The 15,783-nt window shown below is 34.8% G+C and overlaps 1 protein-coding gene across 1 annotated transcript; it reads right to left on the bottom strand.

The window, feature by feature from the left end:
• Nucleotides 1-638: 638 nt before the first annotated feature.
• Nucleotides 639-13,938, bottom strand: LOC104232860 (SEC12-like protein 2). Its single transcript, XM_070150888.1, has 10 exons — nt 13,597-13,938; nt 6,222-6,316; nt 5,605-5,752; nt 3,830-3,921; nt 3,635-3,731; nt 3,206-3,281; nt 2,985-3,105; nt 2,002-2,118; nt 1,849-1,916; nt 639-1,004 (listed from the first exon to the last, which is right to left on the bottom strand). The coding sequence occupies exons 1-10, from the start codon at nt 13,849-13,851 to the stop codon at nt 904-906; spliced, it is 1,170 nt and encodes a 389-aa protein (XP_070006989.1). The 5' UTR covers nt 13,852-13,938; the 3' UTR covers nt 639-903.
• Between the last annotated feature and the right edge of the window lie 1,845 nt (nt 13,939-15,783).

Raw genomic sequence — 15,783 nt, forward strand, 5'->3', positions numbered from 1 at the left:
ACTTTTCCTTTTTTTTTTTTTTCTTTTGTCATTCTACTACTGCACCTTGCTTCTCTTGTGTTAGATTTGCTTATTATTTTGTTATTATTGTTGTTACTGTTTTTTGTATTATTTTCAATATGGTTTTTTCTCTATTAAATTCATCGAAAACAATTTTTCTAATGTCTAGTACATATTTTCCTTTCCAATCTCCACACTGTGGAAATATACTAGGCATGTCTTGTTGTTGGATTGTCAGCTTTGCTATAGATTTCAAAAGATGGAATGGACGGATGAAACCACAACGTTCGACCCACGTCTAAGGCGACTGATTTTGTTTTCTTTTTCTGAATATTCTCTTTATTTTACTGGTTTTCATTGAAAGGTGGCACTAGAACAGAATTTTTTTTTTTTTTTTTTGCATTGTCTTTGGGTTGCGGAAAATAGTGTTTCAAATTCGAATTTTGAGATACAAGGAAATCTGTTTCTGCAAAAACAAATATTGTTTTGGAAAAAAAGTTGTGTTATTTCCTACTGTAAACGTAATAAGAATCCCTAGGATGATACTTCAGTTTCCTTTTTCCAGATTTTCTTTTTTTAATTTTCTGGGGTTTGATTTCGAAATCCCTTCTCATATGAACTAAACGTAAAGGAGCAGGTGGAAAATCTCCAATTTATTTTGAGAAAGATCTACCAAATAAAGTTGAAATGGAAGAAATAGTCAACAACTTGTTTTGTACAGTGAGAATCTAATGGAGAATTGAACTGTCTAACACTTGAAGCACACTCAAAACACCACATATCCTTTAACTTAAACTAGAATCCAAAACTACTTTCCAGCTTTCAAAAATGCCACAGATATTGTTTCACCTATAAACATAACCATTCTAACAATACTTCTGAGTTCTGGGTAAAGCTCGTCATTTAAGTAGAGTTTAACTCCAACGGAAGAATCCCGTTGTTTGCTGCGTAAAATACAGCTATTGCAATCAGAAGGACGAGTATAACGATCCACAAGCTCAGACCTGCAAATGAAAACAATATGTTTAAGACAATTACCACAACAAAAGTCAATTATGCATGCGCAAAAGCATGGCACTTGATGGCAAGACTAGAAAGAGAGAGATCTGTTTGCAGTATAATCACTATCAGCCAGTTGGTCGTATTTGCTTACAGATTAGTTCAGGTATTAATGACTTGACCAACTTGAATAAATTCAAATGCTAATAAAGAATAAAACTCACGCATACATCAATATTGTCAAAGACTCATTTAAGGCGCGATTAAGCTCTGAAGCTCAGAAAAGTTCAGGAAGGGCTTTGCCTCGCTTAAGATGCACTTCACTGTAGGCAAGGCACCAAGGCGTGTGCCCTATTGCCCATGAGTTCTATCTTGCATCGAGGGTACTAAACAACAAATATAATTTGCAATGAAGTATATTAGTAGTTGAGGAAAAAATTGTAAATGAACTTGTTTCTTTTTTTTCTTGAACTACAGATAATTATTTTAACTTTTTCTCTTCATTGCGCCTTTGTTTTACTAAAGCCCGCACTTTAGTTGCGCTTTGTGCCTAAAGCGCCAATACACTTGGAGCGCTTTTTAGAGCTTTTCACCTCTGACAGCACCGACACATATGCAGTTGTTTCCTACTAGTTTCATGTTATCAGTAATATCAACTTTTTCCTTAGATGAAGATCAAGTTAAAAATAAACTAATCAAGATCAATAGCAGAAGCCTACAAAACTACAAATGCTAGCTCATTTTCAGAACTCGGCCGGCTACCTGCTAGCAACCACCCCATACAAACCAAGCTGTCTCTACCATCATGTATTCATGTTCCTGATACTGATATGGAAATTAAATACTCACCACTTTTCTTCTCTTCCTTTATAATTGTCACTCTCACTCTTGAATCCATGGAGGCAGAAAGCAAAGCCCTGAAGAAAGCAAAAAATTTAGAATTGTTTGTGCTGACTGCAGGCTTTTATAGCTATTAACAGGAACATGAAAACCATTTAGGACCTCGAATCTTCCGAGAACTTCAATGTTGTCACAAGACCAAGATGAGCCTTTTTCACCACATTTTGCACTTGCAAGTTGTTAGAAGAAACTATCAGTACATCTCCCTCGATTGTTCCTCTGCAAAGAAAGTGAAATAGAGGCAGCATTTAGGTCCCCAATAACATATTCTATGCAACATCAATTATTACATCCACGATTCAGTGTTATAAGATGTCGACGGGATGGTGGTAGTTTCACATGGATCATCATGTATGACAAACTTATGGAAAAGCCCCTGAAAATTTTACAACCTAAATGTAAGTTGTTCTTAAACATATTAGCCGGAGACACTGGCATAGAATCAATAGTCCCACGGAACAATTTCATGATGTCTCTTAAGCAAGAAGCTACAATCTGACAAATTACACTGAGATTTGGTAGCTCTCTGGCGTCTTTAATGATACAGATCTAATCATACAAGAGCAAGTGTTGTGATAATATGTTCCATCAAAGTCAATCAGCCACTTATTTTTTACTGTCGTTGGTCCAGGCTAATTTGTGCACACCTCAACTAATCTACCACACAGTCTCTTACAACCGACAAGCACAGGTGGCCGGGTAACTGTACACCAAGGTTATAGCAGGTGGACCCACAGTAATGTTATAGCTAAGCTTCAAACCTGGAATCTCCAGGTATGTTATTCTTATGCGCCAATGTCTCCACCATTGCCTTTGGGACTAATCAACTAGCTGCTTTTCTACCCTTTGATTGTTAAATTTATTTTTTTGATGACCATATTATTATATTTATTAAACAGTAAATAAGCTGCTTTTGTAGCCAAATGCTCAAGCTCTTTGAGAGGCAGCACTAAGCTTAGCACAGTATATAATGGACTTTCCAACTTTAAGCATGTCCAGCTATACGGAGTGTTAAGTGGTGGGATGAGATAGCCTACAGTTGTTTACAGGCATTCGTGGAAGGGAAACCAACAAAAGAGTCTTACATTGCCAGAAGCTTCCCATTGGGTGAAATATTAAAGGCACAAACAGGATCACGAACAACACGCTTTGATCTTATCCTCTTCCACGTAGTAGTACTCCACTTCGAAATACTTCCACCTTGATCTTTGCAAACACAAGGATACAGGGTTAATTTTTCATATGCCAACTAAAACACTATCTAAAAATAGGTAATTCAGATAAAATTCCAATATAACATATCCACCTCGCATTGTGGTGATGTATAGAACCTGATTCTCATCATTAACTGGTGAGAATCTACAATAGCCAAAGATCTCATCCTGGGTACAGAAGACGCTTCTTGTCAGATAACTAATAGCAACAATGAGAAAGGATTGGGTACGCCCACAAAACTTCCTCAAATCGGGAATATATGAGAATCCACAATGTAATTACTCTTAGTTATCTTATCAAAAAATAAAATAAAACATAAGAATCTACATGTAAGAGAAAACCAGTTTATATAAAACCAATTGGCAGGAGAAACAAAACATCTGCTTTTTGGATAGTCTTAGTGTCAATTAGATTGGAAAGGAGATGCATCATATATTTCCTTTCATTTGGTGGAGAAAAAGAGGAACAGAAAAAATCGAGCATCTTCCAGCAATTAAAAGTCATTCATACATATTCTTACATTTTCTTTCATCAAAGAAGCTACAGATGTTGATTTAGAGACGTCCCAAATACGGCAAGGGCCGCTTCCAACAGAAACAAGAAAGTTTCCATCAGGGCTGCACAACAACCAAAAGCATTTGAGTCAAAATTCCTCTACCATTAAAAGATATTGCTTGTACTGCTTAAAGTAAACGCTCTGGAAAATGCTATGAACCTGAAGTCTAGATCCTTCACAGAAGCATGAGCATTAGCCTCATCAAGACTAATTTCCATTCTGGGCCACTTGAAAACCCTCAACTTGCCATCCTGTACTGCACCAAAATTCAATAATCAATATAATTATGATTTACCTGCACAAACAAGCTCATGCAGTTCCATATTTCACTCTTTAAAAAGGATATAACAAGAAGAAAGAAGCAGATGCTGAATAAAAGAAGAAGAGGCCCAGGCCTCCCCTTCCTTGATCAAACAAAATCAATCAGTAACACCTCAATTTGAAACTAGATACAATGAATATTCTCCAAATAAAACTTGACAAAACAAATGGAGCCTTTCGGGATAAGATGACAGCCTGTTCAGAATGATTTTGTTACCCAGATTACACCAGCAAGCCAGTTGCTAAAGTTGAGCATAGAGCAAGAAAACACTATTTTCTAATTAGAGCAATAGAACAAATAGAGAACAACAAATTGTATATCTGCTTTGTAGTTTAAACTAGTGAAACATTTTACTCGTTAACCTCCCCAACTACTTGGTATCTCAGCATAGCTGATTGATCATTAGTTGATTTCCTGGTTAACCTGCTCCTTACCCGTCGATGTACGGTAGCCGTAGACAGCTCAAAACCACCAAGCATTATGGTCCCAACACATTACTGACAGTTAGATAGCGATGGATAGCATGATGTATTAACTGGTCACACCCACAAAGATGCTACTAACTTCTGTCAATTCCCAGAGTTTTTTGTGAATTACAAAGAGTCAAAAAGAAGCAGCAAGCACAGAATGAGAGAGAGGTGGAAAAAGACTAGCATGAAAGTTACTTCCTTGTAGAAATATATTCACTTCTTTAGTTATCTATTTAGCATCTAAGGCTTTCGCCTTAAACTGTGTACCATGAAGAGAATCTCGGAAAATTCTAAATGGAAAAGGACTTGTTTAAAGTTTATCTTTTACTTTGCAACTAATTACCTTCTGCAATTCAGTATTTCTGAAAGAGTTAGTTTTTCTGTCATTTTTTAGTTTCTCTTACATTTTTCTTACTAAAAAAACTTTAAATCCGAAAAGGAGAAAGCCAAATGAATTCTAAAAGGTGAGGTAAAATGTAGAATTCATAAAGCGAGTCAAAACATAGCCAGTAGATATTCCCAGCTAGACTGTTGATATATTTATGGCTTAAAGACTAATGCCAAGGAACCATGCTATAACCCTAAGTTTACTCCCTCCTCTTATGCATTGAATTTTGGCCTGCCCTTCTTTTAATGAAATTTGTTACTTTATCAACAAAAATATATAACTTGTGGGGCAGGACAAGGTTTCAGAGAAGAAAACAAACCCGCTGTAAATAGCACTTTCTGTAACCTCTTTTTCATGAAGTCACTTTCTGCAACTTTTAAATTTAATGCAGGAAGAACATGTGCACCACCATGCTTTCTTATGGCAATTAGTGATGTAAACTAGTGGTGCCATAAACCTGACTCAAACTACCTCCTCCTTTTCCTTCATATCCAATCTAACTCATGGTATAGAAGAATGTTTTGGCAGGGTAAAATAAACAAAGATTGACTTTCCTGCCTGCGTTATTAAAGAACGCATTGTCCAACTTTTAACAGAATATGGGAGGACCTGATATTATAAAATTGGCCTTCTTAAACTTTATATACACTATGAACATAACAGTAATGCCTTCACGTTGAACAGTTTTCCTTCAATCACATGCAACAATCATACTTTCATTTCAACCTGAATAGTTTTAAGGGAAGACACCTACCTCACTGCCGACAGCAAGTAAAGAACCTTCATTATTAAAAGTTAGCGCTAATTGTTGTCCAACATCTTGCAATGGCTCAAGTACTCTCTCAGATGATCTTAGACCAAGTGAAAGATTATCAGCTCTCTGAATATCCCAGTCAAACCATCTACACAAGAAGCACATTGATTAGATGTTTAATCAAGCTGCTAGCAAAAAGTACCTGCAAAAATTCAAATTTCAAATATTGCAAGCGGTAATGTGGACTATGTTTGCAAAAGTAACCAACCAGAGAGTGGATTAAAAATGAAAAAATGAACAATTTTAGAAAGTAGTAGACATGATGTCAACTGTCAAGTGATCAAAACGATGTCAAGTGATGACTTCAGCCTTATCTATATAAGCCACTAACTATATCTCCTAGGGGCAAGTGTATGCCTTGGTGATTTTATGCATCAGCCCATGCCACCACTCACAAGTCACAAAGGGAGGGCTGAAAAGAAAGAAGAGAATACTCAACATGAATACCCATCTAAGTAAGCTCAAAAGTAAATTCTGTGGCACAACCCTTTCTTCAAGTAGATGCATCTTCTGACAAGTACCAAATGCTTTTAACACAATCTACAAGAAAGCTTCACCTGCAGCTTTTTGGCATTGAACATATCAGACCATCTCCACCAGGATGGATGGCCATCCTATAGGGCAGATCACCACCAGTTCCTTCTCTTGCCACCTTCAATGAAAAACACATATTTTAAGTCAAAGTGATCCAAATCCAGAAAGGTGAGGCTATATCTGTTTCTGTAATCTCCCAGGTTACATTTAAGGTATCAAGGTTTATGCACATCTGAATATAAGCAGAAGGAGGCTCTGAAAAATAGCAAATCTGATTTCTATAGTCAACCTCCAAGCCTGCTCATCCTAGGGCTGCTCGATGGGCCGGGCCTGAACCGGACCGGAGCGGGCCCGCGGTCCTAACGGGCCTGGTGGGCCGGTCCTGGGTGGGCCGGTCTTGGTGGTCCTCCTGAGCCTGTCACGGGCTGGTCTTCAAGGTTGAGCCCACGAGCCCGGGACCGTCAGGCGGGCCTGGCGGGCCCAACGGTTTTTTTTTTTTTTAAAAAAAATTAAAATTCTCCAACGGCCATATTTAAAATCTAGCCGTTTGGGCTGAAAATATGACCGTTTTTAAGTTTAAAAAATGGCCATTTGGCCCTCAAACTTTATATAATTACACTTTTCCCCATTTCTCAACTATAAATACCCCCTCATTCTTTCATTTTTATTCACCAATTCATCAATATCTCTCAATCTCTCTACTACAATTACTTAATTTATTGTTGAAATTTCGTGAAAAATTGTGAAGTTGTTGAATTGAAGTTTTCAAGTGTTCAACGATTTTCAATTTTCAAGAAGTTGTTCGGCAATCCGGTAAACTCGTTTCAACTCTTACGTTTTTAGAATATATTTTTGTGTGGTTTAGTTTGCATAATTATAATTAATATGGCATTTACTTTGAAAAAAATGTTTGGTAAAGGAAAAGATAAAACCGGTGAAAGTAGTGGCCAACCAACTACCCTTCCCCCGGCTCCCCGACCTAGAAAAGATAAGCAAGTTGAAAGTAGTCGCCAACCTAGACGTCCTCCTCCTTCCGTAATTCTTGATAGTGATCACCCTTGTTTTCAATTTACCGATAGTGAATTTTATCATAATGTTGCACCAGGTGATAGATTAGATGATGAAATTATGAATGCTCTTTATCCTAATGAAACCATCTTAGAAAATAATGAGGAAAATGAGGATGATGATGAAACTCAAGCACCGGATTTAGATGATACACCTACTAGTCCTCTTAATAACCCAAGTGATGCACCGGTCGACCCACCTGTAGAAACTCCTACTTTTAATAGAGAACCTGCTAAACGCCTAGAAACATCATTAGTTTGGAATTTTTTTACTCAAGTAAGAGAACAAAATAAGGCTGTAAGAGAACAAAATAAGGCTAAGTGTAAAACTTGTGGGAAATTAATGTCGCATAAATATACTGGAGACCGTAGCGGCACAGGTAGTTTGACTAGGCACATAAAAACACACCCTAGAGATAAGGCTAGATTTTTTCAAATGAAAGCGCAGCTAGAGGGGACAAGTGTAGATTCTGCGGTTAACCCTAGTACAGGTTCAAATCTAGTTCAACCAGGAATTAACACTGTCACCGGAGGTATTTTATATTACGATCCAAATAGAGATCGTGAAGAATTAGCAAAGATGATTACTGTTATGTGCTTACCTTATACTTTTGCTTCTAATCCTAATTGGGTTCATTATATTAGAAGAGTGTTTAATCCTACTTATAAAGGTTGGCCTCGCGCAACAGTTAAGAGTGATATTTATAAATTCAAACATGAATATGAACAATATTTGCGGTATTTATTTACTCATATACCTAATCGGATTTCTATTACTACTGATATTGGTAGAAGTGGTAATGATTGTGATTATCTAACTGTTACAAGTCATTGGATAGATGAGGAATGGATAATGCAAAAACGGTGATGGTATGCGAATATTAAACATAGAAATTGAAAAGGTTAGAATGGCTCTTAATTGGCTTTTTTATTCAAACCGTAGAAGTAGACTTAGAGAGTATTTTAAAAAATGTGATGAATATGGCCTTAGAGAAAGAAAGGTTCCTAAACCTTGCCCGACTAGATGGAATTGTATGTACGAAAGTTTAGTAGTAGCATATGAATATAGAAACTCAATTAATGCAACGTTTAATTCTCGGGTAGGTGGTGAGGATGATGATGAAATGCTTACCACTCAAGATTGGACTAATGTTAAAATTCTTTTAGATTTTTTAGAACATTTTCAAATTGCTACAAATGCATTTTCTGGGCAATATTATCCTACTATTTCAAACTGTTTAGTTTATATTGCAGCACTATCTGATTTGTTTGTTGAATTTAGTGAGGGTGGGGATATTTATGAACTTGCTATAAATGAAATGAAACAAAAGTTTAAAAAATATTTTTTTCCTATCCCTCCTATTTATGGTCTTGCTGCAATGCTAAATCCTACAATGAAATTGGGAGGTCCTCATTTTTGGTATTCAAATATTTATAAGGCTTTAGATCTTTCAAATGAGGAAATTGCGACACTTGCAGATGCAAAAGCTTCAATTAAGATTAACGCTCAAACAGTTTATAATGCTTATCAACTTGCCTTAGAGCATGCTAGGCCAACTATTCCAACCCCTACTTCGTCTAGCTCACAATCCTCTAAAAGAGTTGCGGGCTTAAAAGCTCTTAAATCTTGGACGGAGTTCAGGGGGTCTCAAGGTGAAAATTATGATGAAACTTCACATCTAAATGAGCTTCAAGTTTATTTGTCTCAGGGACTTGAAAAGGAGAATCCAGACGGCTCTTTTGATCTTTTGGAATGGTGGAAGGCAAGGGAAAAACATTTTCCTGTTCTTGCAAGGATGGCTCGGGATATTTTATCAATTCAAGCTTCAACTGTTGCATCAGAGAGCGCTTTCAGTCAAGCAAGACTGCAAATAGGTGATCATAGAGCGTCTATGAGGGATAGCTTGGAAAAATCAGTATTGTTTAGAGATTGGATCCGCTCGGAAAGAAGAAACTTTGGAATTGCAGAAGCACAACCGGCGATAGATGAAGCTTATGAAGAAATGATAGCGGAACTTGCGGAGGATTCGGCTTCGCCCGGAAGTGGTGATGAACAAGCTTCTTTTCCACCACCACCAACGCAACCTCCTCCGAACCTTGAAGGATTTATGAGATTTGTTAGAGATAATACATAGAATAATATGTAACTTGTATTTTGGCACATCTTCCTTAGTTTTTTTCCTTCTAATGGTGGTATTAGTACCTTGTTGTGCTCATTCCATTGGGGGAAGGATGACTAAGAAAGATATGCCATTTTTTGGTAATAAAATTTATTGCTTCTACCCATGAGCTTCTTTTCGCAATATTTCTTTGTCTATACTTAGAATTATTTATAAGCTACAATATATACATAATATACAATATATATACTACAAGAAAATATATAAGAGAATATATATACATAAGATACAATATAATATACTACAAGAAAATATATTATGCGAAAATATATACATAATATACAATATATATACTACAAGACAATATATTATGCGAATATATATACATAATATACAATATATATACTACAAGAAAATATATAAGAGAATATATATACATAAGATACAATATAATATACTACAAGAAAATATATTATGCGAAAATATATACATAATATACAATATATATACTACAAGACAATATATTATGCGAATATATATACATAATATACAATATATATACTACAAGAAAATATATAAGAGAATATATATACATAAGATACAATATAATATACTACAAGAAAATATATTATGCGAAAATATATACATAATATACAATATATATACTACAAGACAATATATTATGCGAATATATATACATAATATACAATATATATACTACAAGAAAATATATTATGCGAATATATATACATAATATACAATATATATACTACAAGAAAATATATTATGCTACAATATATACATAATATACAATATATATACTACAAGAAAATATATAAGAGAATATATATACATAAGATACAATATAATATACTACAAGAAAATATATTATGCTACAATATATACATAATATACAATATATATACTACAAGAAAATATATTATGCGAACATATATACATAAGATACAATATATATACATAAGATACAATATATTATGCGAATATATATACATAAGATACAATATATATACTACAAGAAAATATATAAGAGAATATATATACATAAGATACAATATAATATACTACAAGAAAATATATTATGCATGACAATTTAGTGTTTTACTATTGTTTTGTTATTTTCTTTTTCGTCAAGCACTTTAATAATTAGATATACATATATACTACATATATATTTTTAATATAGCCATGATACTACAAGAAATTGTCTTAAAAAAAAAAAAAAAGCCCTAGGCCCGCGAAGCCCACGAGCCCGGCCCGTTAAGCACAGGACCATGTTGGCTTAGGCCCGTCACGGGCCGGTTCCACCCATTGAGCCCACGAAGACCGGGACCGCCAGGCCCGGGACCGCCAGAGCCCAGGACCACGAAGCCCGGGACCGCGAGGCCCGGCCCGTTAGGCCCACTAAGGCCCGGGCCAAAATACAGCATTAGCTCATCCTTCAGCAAGCAAGAGTTAAGCTTTGCCGGCAGTTTGATTGGGCACAAAGTTTAAAATATTCATTTTGGCTCATGTATTATACCAGTGGTAGTTGAAGAAAATAGTAAAGTAATGACTGAAAGTTAGTTTCGATAAAAAAAAATATCATCAAATCAAAGTTTAATTTAAATAACCTAATTGATTTCTTGGAAGTTGTGATGCTTGTGAAAGTTGGATAGAAATAGATCCATATCAAATATTTTGGAACACCTCAATAAAAACAGTATCATATAAATTAAACAGGAGGGAATAACTCTTAAGCCAAATAATAATAGGGATAATTTCACATAAGTACAGCCCACATAGGTGCTCTTCATCCGCGTACCCCCATTTTAAGTTTTCATCTGTATAGCCAATGAAACCCTCTAACATCATTGTCTGACTTACATTATCGCCTTACCGCCTGACATCAATCTCATAATGATCTCTTTCCTTTTTTTTTTCTATTTCTCCTATTTGTTTTTTTCTCTTCCAGATTAATGTGACTATCTGACAAAAAGTCAAGTCATCACGTGGTTTTAAATCCTTACTTTTTCCCCCTCTCTTTGCCTTATTTTTGTCCGAAATTTACCAAAAAAAGGAGTATATTGTCATTTTATATAGTATATATAGTTTATATATATGTATATATATATATATATATATATATATATATATATATATATATATATATATATATATATATATATAAAAGTTACATTGGAATGCAATGTAAATATATTATTATATGCTCGTATATATATAATTATACACACTTATATACATATTTATACAATATATATAATACATATGTATGAGTATACAACATATGCACTGAATGTACATAAATTCAACATGCATATTTTACACTAGAAAAAAACTTTCCAACCATCATTAAACCTTTATTTCAACACAAAATTTACCATATAAAAAAGTGTCAAACTTTCATGAAAACCTCTTATACAATAATAATGTATATACACCCTTATACATTGAATAGAAATATAATTCTACATTATTATACACAAATCTACACACTTATACCTATTTTATACATAATTATATAATATTTGTATAAGTGTGTATAAACACCAGTTATACGGTATGCACTGCAAATACCTTATGTCCATCACTACACCTCTGTTTTAACACCAATATTATCAAAAAGAACAAGAAAAAAGAAGAAGAAGAAGAACCAATCAGCTCAAGATAGGTCTAGATGAATCCCAAATTCTTAAATTTTGTCTCACCCGATCAATAATACTATTATTAGTCAATACCCATCTGGATTGAAGCACCAATTCACAATGAAAACTTCCAGATCTGAAAACTTTAGCTTCGTCAGTGGCGGAATTATGATTTTTGGGACTTATATTTCGATACCAAATACTCACAGTAAGAGACTCAGAGATTTATCAATCAAAATTACTTGAATCATTAATGGGTCAAATGTTTTCTTCCTCAATCCTTTCAAACGAACAACTAACTTCATATTCTTCATCTTACCCTAGACTTTCATCTTTTTGCATTAGGAAAGTTTGAGAGAATTAAAAAAAGTTAAGGAAAATTAGATCTGGAAATTAGAGAGGAGAAAAGATAGGATGAAAAATATAGAAGATGAAGATGAATATAGATTTAAAAATTATAGAAGATAGAAGATGAATATGGGAGATAGATCAGAAAAATATAGAGGATAGAAGATGATGGCCTGTAGAGAATGAAGAGGCACATGGGAGAGAGCATTTTGGGCATGTAGGGAAAAAGAAAACTAGGTTAGTGATTGAAATCTTTCCTTCAAATTCTATACAAACTGGGCTATAGCGGGTAAACTTTAAAAACATGGGCCATTTTTTGTTATGGTGTGACATCATGTGTATTTTCTTGTAATTCTTTTATAACTATGGTGTACAAGCTAGCTTGCGCGCAACTCGACTAATTCCAAGGGGTACCTGCTACCTCCCACCAGGAAGCCAAATAATACATGTTCTATAAGTTCAAGAAATTCGTGTTTTTTTAATCAAGTAAAGTGAGAAATTAAAATGCATCCAGAGGATTCCAATGGTTACAATAGCTGAGCAAAAAAGGTAGCTCTTGTACAATAAACCTGTGAATACCACTAGTAAGTCAAGGAGCTAACAGAATCCATGAATTTATCTAGACTATTTATATTTTTAACCTCAATCCAACAAAATAGACTCATTAAACTTCTAGCCTTGAGTGTCTATAAAGGAGAAATGACACCCTCAATCCATGTGAGATCTTTCTTTCTTTCTAAATACTCCAAAAAATTGCAGGACGGTACCATTTAACATGTCTGTTTATAGCCATCCCGACATTCCAAAGAAGTTGGTCGATTATAATACTTATCGATTCCATAAGTTCTATTGTTAAACATTAGTCCCCTGGATCCAGAGAACTGAACAAAAACAAACAGCTAGTCAGCTAAGCTAGTTTTCAATTAAAAAGAGAAAAATAAGAAGAAGCTAGTTTTCAATCAGTTTCAGTCAATTGATCTCTTGTAAATGAAGCCATCTGGAATCCATATCACCTATAATTCATATTCCATTAGTTCCTTGAAGATCATACATAACACGAATCTACAAATGCCAGCAAAACTTAAAAAAAGATTTGCATTATATAACTGAACACGTACACAAACAAATATCTGCAGAACAATTCAATTTGCATAAAAGCTCTGGACATCGAATCATAAGAAGGAAGAGTTTAAGGCTTACAGGTTCATCAGAGAGAACATTGGAATCAAAATCAAACTGAGCTACAACGAGCGCGTTGCGAATACCGCTATTCCCTTCTCCACCTCCTCCGGCAAGGACTACATAGTTTTCCGGCGCCGGAGCTGAGGATTTGTCGCCATCGTCCTTTTCATCATCGGCCGGCGGTTCGACGGCAGATCTGAGGGCGCTCGACGGAACCCAACCGGCACCGTAGATAGGGACGCCGTAGTTCTTGCAATTCGCAGAATTGTCCATTTTCCGTCACTTTGATCTCAGCGTATGGGGATGTGTAAAAGGGATTTGATTTTCTTACAGTCAAGTGGTGAGCGTTTTCAGTAGAGCCTGTTTGGTCAGACTATAAAACCGGTTAAAAGAGTAGAGCCGGTCTTTTTCCTTGTAGAGCAGGTTCTTTCCGGTTAAGAAAATAGATGAATTGCATGTTAAAATTAATTTTATTTTTTATGCTGGATTAATTGCATTGCTAGTTGAAAAATGAAAAGTATATAAAATATATTTTTTTTGTATATGATACATATATATAAAAAAATATATATTTTATCAACTATTATTTTTTAGAGCAGCTAAAAATATATATTTTTATTTTTATAATATACAATAAATCAAATAATTTATATCATGTGTAAAATCCGTGATTAAATTGTCTTTTCTTCTATTTTCTTCAAGTTACATCAACCTAAAGGTTGTAATGAGAAGGCTTATGGATCACCATGGTTGTTAACTTGTTATCATATAAAAGATTAACATGCCTCGCTCATGGTAATTGGTATAATAAAATTATCATTATATCGATAAAAGAGCGCGAGAAAGAAGAATTAGATATTATTTGATGCTAAAATACTTTTGCATTAATTGATGAGTGACTATATAATTATGTGTTGATTAGTCTTTGCGAGGTTCTTAATGTGCAATGATCTTTATATAAATGTATCTTTTTATTTAAAAATAATTTACTTAAAATTTATTATTTTACTCTTGATAGTTTAATTTTATGTTAAGAGGAATGATGAAGTGGATTAGTTAGGTAGTTAGTTAGTGATAATTACAGTTAATTATGTAATTAGTTGTTAGTCAGTAAAAGATAGTCTGCATAAATATAGATGTACAGCTCATAACAGAGCAGTGGAAAAACAGAATTTCTCTTATTAATCTCGTTCTTCTCTTCTCTTTCAATCTAGAAGCTTCCATGGCTGCATCTCAATATGGTATCAGAGTGATGACAGCAAATTGATCGCGTACATCACATTCTCGTGACTGTAAGTCAATTGTTTCTCTTTCTCTATAGTTGCTAGGTCGAATTTTGCTTCTCCTTCAGTTAGCTCGAACGATGGGAGATTCTTCAACGACAACAATGGCATCAATTAAGATAGATCATACTTATTCTTTGTTTGTACATCCATCGAACCTCCAAGCTCTATTTTAATTCCGGCTCAGTTCAAGGGATCCGAGAATTATGGGCTATGGAGAAGGTCGATGAGAATTGCGCTTCAAGCCAAGCGAAAGCTAGGGTTGTTACTGGTGCCTGTGTTAAGGAATTATTTCCTGATGCATTGCACGAGGATTGAGAGACATGCAGTCCTCTCTTGGATCATGAACATGGTATCTCTACATTTGTTGAGTGGAGTTGTTTATGCTTCCAATGCATATTTGGTTTGGAAGGATCTACAAGAGCGATTGGATAAGGTCAATCGTATGAGAATCTATCAATTGCATCGGGCGATTGCAACAATATCGCAGGGATAAGGAGTGACAATGGTACAGAGTTTTTTAATACTCATTGCCATGATATTTTTAGTTCAAGCAGGGATCATTCACCAAAGTTCTTGTGTGCACACACCCCAACAGAATGGAGTGGTGGAGAGAAAATATAGGCAAATATTAGAAGTTGCCAGGTCAATTAGATTTCAAGGTAGCATTCCTTTAAGATGATGAGGACTATGTGTGCAAAGTGTTGTATATCTTGTTAACAGAATTCCATCTACTGCATTGTCCGGAAAGTCTCCATTTGAAGTGTTCTATGGCAGGAAACTAACATTCAACACTTAAGAGTTCTTGGATGCTTATGTTATGCAACTAGAACATGTTCTAACACGGACAAATTTGATGCCAAAGCAGAAAAGGTTGTACACTTGGGGTATTCTTATACTCAAAAAGGCTACAAACTCTATA

This window comes from Nicotiana sylvestris, chromosome 7 (assembly GCF_000393655.2).
Source record: "Nicotiana sylvestris chromosome 7, ASM39365v2, whole genome shotgun sequence".
Classification (NCBI taxonomy): domain Eukaryota; kingdom Viridiplantae; phylum Streptophyta; class Magnoliopsida; order Solanales; family Solanaceae; genus Nicotiana; species Nicotiana sylvestris.

Coding starts and splice junctions, on each gene's coding strand:
- LOC104232860 (XM_070150888.1), bottom strand. CDS start 13,851: ATGGACAATTCTGCGAATTGCAAGAACTACGGCGTCCCTATCTACGGT. Junction 3,922..5,604: donor TACTTGCTGTCGGCAGTGAG/GTAGGTGTCTTC, acceptor GGTGCAGTACAG/GATGGCAAGTTGAGGGTTTT. Junction 3,282..3,634: donor CTTCTTTGATGAAAGAAAAT/GTAAGAATATGT, acceptor TTCTGTACCCAG/GATGAGATCTTTGGCTATTG.